We start from the raw sequence: 4,549 nt of genomic DNA, 5'->3' as shown, positions 1-4,549 counted from the left end.
ATGAACCATCATCATTTAGATATTGTTAATTTGTACAACTGTAGTCATTTTCATAGGTTGATAGCCACTGATTCAGGTTGTTTTCTTTCTTTTTCCACCTATTTTCTCTTGCTTTTATTGGTTTTTCTTTTTCTTGTCCCTTTTTTTTTTTTTTTTTAACACGTAGAGATTGTAAGATATTGTTACAAGTTAAGCGCAAACTAAATTTGAAACACACGTCAAAGAGGGGATACATACAAAACTTCAGCTTTCAAAACAGATATGGTAAGCATGAAAGGGCCAATGAAAACTAAAAATAATCCATTAGTTTGCTGAAATCTCATTCAGCGAACAGAGGCTCATTTATGTCCATGGATCTCCATTTTCATGCAAATTCCATGGGGAGAGTTGTCAGCCAAGAACTTTTGTAGGCACAGAATCTTATCAGAAGTTCAGAACCAGATTTTGCCCCTCCATATCCTGATGCATTATCTTCTCTCAATTGACACCAAAACAAAAAATTAGAATATTAAAAGCCAACAAACTTCTCAATCAGCTTCGCCACAAAAATTCAAAGGATCATTTTGAATTTTTGTCTCAAAAGACTTAAAAGCTAGAATACGATCACCACGACCATAAATAAAATTTTATTTTAAAAAAATAACAATAATAAATAAGATGACAAAACACAATCAAATTAATAGTTCTCTTTGACAACCAGAGAGATATAGAATATATTTATCATCAAGTCTCACATAAAAACAAATAAAAATAATATAACAGGAACAAATTTTCATTATTCAACGATCACGGCATATATGTTAACCATTATACTAATCTTGCTCTTCTTCCTCTTTCCAGCAGCCTTTCAGAGTTGATCTTGGAGACCCATAGCAGTCACCAGTTCTGGCAAATCTATAGAAGACAACAGAACCCCCCATTTCAAGCTCTTCATAGCTACTTTCTCCGCAATAGTATCCCTTCACATCAGGCGAACAGTTATGCTCAAGAGATCTACAAACATCATCAACATGCACAGCTAAAGAGAATTCACTGGGTTGGAAACAAGCCAAAACCCTCTCAACTAAGTGATTAAGATTCACTTCTGTCAGATCATATCCCACTGCTTCAAAGCTGGCATAGCTGAAGCCATCTTCTGGAGTGACATGAATGGTAGAAATTGCAGGACCTTCAATAGCATTCATGGAATATCCACATGGGTCAAACGAGAAATCACAAATCTCAGAATCTGGAAGAATCTTTCTGATGCCAGAATTAACCGTCATTAGAGCTGCCAAGCTTGACTGATCCTTGTAAAACACGGAAGCATTTTCTTTGTCCAAGCCAGTCATGCACATTTCTAAAGTGTAAATGGGTTTCGAAGCAGATAACAAATCTGCGGTAGCAGAATACACATGCCATTTCTTTGGTGTGTCTGCCTTGCCCATTATAAAAGCCTTGCTGCCTGTACCAAGATTTCCAAAATAGCTATCAAGGACAGCAACTTCTTCCAAAAAGTTACGATGTGGGAAATGCTGTGCACCAGGAAAAATGAAACTCCCACGAGTGTACCTCACAGATTTTACAGCAAGGGAAATGGTCTCTGCCATCTTCAAGAGAGGTGGGATAGAAAGAAGTAATTTTGTGGTGCCACAGGTTTTAATGATGATCTTGTAAGGATAAACAAAGAGACTTGACTCAGAAAGAACATAAGAGTCGACATAGTCATTCGACATTGAAGCAACTACAGTACATTCAGCAGGTCCAAGAATTTCATCCAATTGGGATTTGGACAGTGATCGAAGGCCCTTTCCTTCGGGATCAAGAAAGATGCTTGGTTCAAAGAAGGAAATCTCTAATCGCTTCTCATAACCTTCAAAACCGATGGCAGAAACTGGCAAGGCCATTTTTGACTAAATGGTAAATGCTTATTACTCCAAAAGAGATGACGATTGCAAAGAGCTGGAAAGAGAAAGAGGAAGGTTGAAGATGAGATGCTAACTAAAAACTGCGTAATAAACTGTCAATGAACCACGTTGCGTGGTCAGGCTACCAGGCTTGAGGATATCAGGATGGTTTGCGAGCGCACTGCAAAAGGTATTTTCAGATGCAAGAAGTTAGCATTATTTGACAATCAAAACTCCATTTGAAAGGAGTCAAATAAAGCCTAAAATAGCTTAATTTAGAGTACAAAAAGACCAATTTAAGGCATAAACATTTAACAAGACAGAAACTCATTACTATCTGCAAAAGCAAAAATTTGGAATTATTTGCTATACAATCTTAATTTTCAAAAACCTACAATATTGATTTTAGAGTACAAAACGAACAAATTTAGTGGATAAACATTTAACAGAACAGGAACTTACGTTGGAGTAAGCAGCAGATCGGAATTTCTTGATGCCACCGTTTGGTCGAATGTCTTCAATGCTGTAACCAAGAGGAGCTTCGTAGAACAATGATTTACTACTACTACTGGACTTTTTCTTGCCACCTTTAGACTCCATTAGATCATCCAATCCAGCCTAAACAAACCCATAAAACGAATTTCAGTATTAGAATGATTGACAAAACAATAAATAATGAGAAAAAAAACGAAAAATCTGAAAGAAAAAAGGAAAAAATAGCACCACTATGCACAAAATTTGAACTTTTATAATAGTAACAAAACTCAGAAAGATTGTAAAGCCTAAAACAAGAAACAAAAAATTACTATCTCAAAAACTCTAAATTTCATCAGATGCCAAACCCAACAAACAGAAACCGTGAACAAAATAAGAATCCAATATTAGGTTTGGGTCTTAACTAATTTCAAAATCACCATAAAACCGTTTAAATGCGAAAAACAAAAAAAATATAGCCAAGTAAACAAAATACAAAATAACATCCGCATGAATCCTATACAAAGCAAAGATTTTTAATATAAAACAAGGCAAGAAAAAAAAATACATACATATATATATATATGAAATATGAACAAGAATTACGTACAAACCGACTAAAAATCAAATCTTTTTTTTTTCTTCACGAAATTGTTATAATTAAAGAACATAGAAACAAAGGAGACACTTACAAATACCAGAGATGTGAAAAGCGATTGTTCTATTCAAAAACCAGCACTACGACGCTGTTGTGTTCCAAGCAAACCTTTACAAAATCAGAACCAAACCCTAAATAGAGAGAGCTGCAAAACGGCGTCGGATTATATTTTATTTTGCCTTTTTTGGAAAACAGAAGGGAAAGAGGAACCGGACTCTCTCTGCGTGAGTTTTTTGTTTTCGTGTTTTTCTGCCAAGTCGTCGGAAATGAGTTACGTCTCTATTTATAGTGACGCAGTAACACTGTTGCTTGATTGACCTTGGTTTTGGAAAAAACTACAGTCCTACCCCTATCTACATTCCATGAAATTTCTTTGCTCGTGTGGACATTTTGACCATAAAGCCCCTCCTCCAATAAGATGACTCAGAATATTTCTTGGAAACAGCTGGTGACTAATTGTTAAGAATTTTCCTCTCCTGACCTTTTTCTTTTTTAAAAAAATAAATTAATCCACACGTTAAAAAAAAAAAAAAAATTAAAATGTTTTATTATTTTAAACAACAAAAACGAAAAATATTGAATTGTTGAATATTTATATATATATATATAGATATATATTTTTTTTTTAAATAGAAAGAAAATTTTGGTATAGGATCAAACATAGATTAAAATTTTACTAACATTTCACCTTCTAACATTTCAAAAGACATCATTTCAAAATAATATTGCTCCAAAATAAAGTTCAAAATTTTGATATTGGTAGAACTATCAAGAGTTTAAATGTATAGAAATTTCTATAAAAATATTATAAAATATCGAATATCGATAAAAATTCACAAAAAATGATAGAAATTTATTTTAAAAAATAAAATTTTTATTGAAACTTTAATATTAACTTATTTAAACAATTAATTATTATATTTATTATAAAAATTGTAAAAATATTGAATAAACATTATATTTTTCTAAACTAATTTAATTTACAATAAGTATTAATGATCGTAAATAAATTATTATTGATAAAAATATATATTTGATAAATTGTTTATTAATTAAAATAAAACAATCATTACAATTATATTATATTTCATAAATATCATTTCAATATTTACAAAATTCTTAGATAATTGAAAATTATTAATATCTTTTTTGTTCTCATTTTGAAATATGAAAAGTAGTTATTCAAACATATATCTTCTTAATAATTTTTTATGTAATTATTAATATGTCAATCATAAACATCTTATATTAAATATAATTACTCTTTATGTTTAGTATAATATATTTTATTATCTTTTTATTTTTATTTACTTAATGTTATTAATTTAAATACTGTCAATATCAATTTTACACAATATTATATTTCCATATTATTATTTTTTATTTTTATATAATTAATTATTAATTTGTAATTATTGGATTCTAATAAATCCATCTTATACAAAATGCGTAACAAATATATATATATATATATATATATTATCAATGAATAGAAATTATTAAAACTATGAAATTCAATTCATTTTATTTT

At 30.5% G+C, this 4,549-nt stretch overlaps 1 protein-coding gene across 1 annotated transcript; it reads right to left on the bottom strand.

Moving 5' to 3' along the window:
* Nucleotides 1-671: 671 nt before the first annotated feature.
* Nucleotides 672-3,287, bottom strand: LOC107428270 (S-adenosylmethionine decarboxylase proenzyme). Its single transcript, XM_048463165.2, has 3 exons — nt 3,053-3,287; nt 2,349-2,504; nt 672-2,067 (listed from the first exon to the last, which is right to left on the bottom strand). The coding sequence occupies exon 3, from the start codon at nt 1,884-1,886 to the stop codon at nt 813-815; it is 1,074 nt and encodes a 357-aa protein (XP_048319122.2). The 5' UTR covers nt 1,887-2,067; nt 2,349-2,504; nt 3,053-3,287; the 3' UTR covers nt 672-812.
* Nucleotides 3,288-4,549: the final 1,262 nt, after the last annotated feature.

The sequence above is a fragment of the Ziziphus jujuba genome, chromosome 12, assembly GCF_031755915.1.
Source record: "Ziziphus jujuba cultivar Dongzao chromosome 12, ASM3175591v1".
NCBI classification, from domain to species: domain Eukaryota; kingdom Viridiplantae; phylum Streptophyta; class Magnoliopsida; order Rosales; family Rhamnaceae; genus Ziziphus; species Ziziphus jujuba.
This window is presented reverse-complemented; position numbering and strand designations above follow the sequence as displayed.

Excerpts from the sequence above, each read along its gene's own strand:
- LOC107428270 (XM_048463165.2), bottom strand. The coding sequence starts at position 1,886 with ATGGCCTTGCCAGTTTCTGCCATCGGTTTTGAAGGTTATGAGAAGCGA.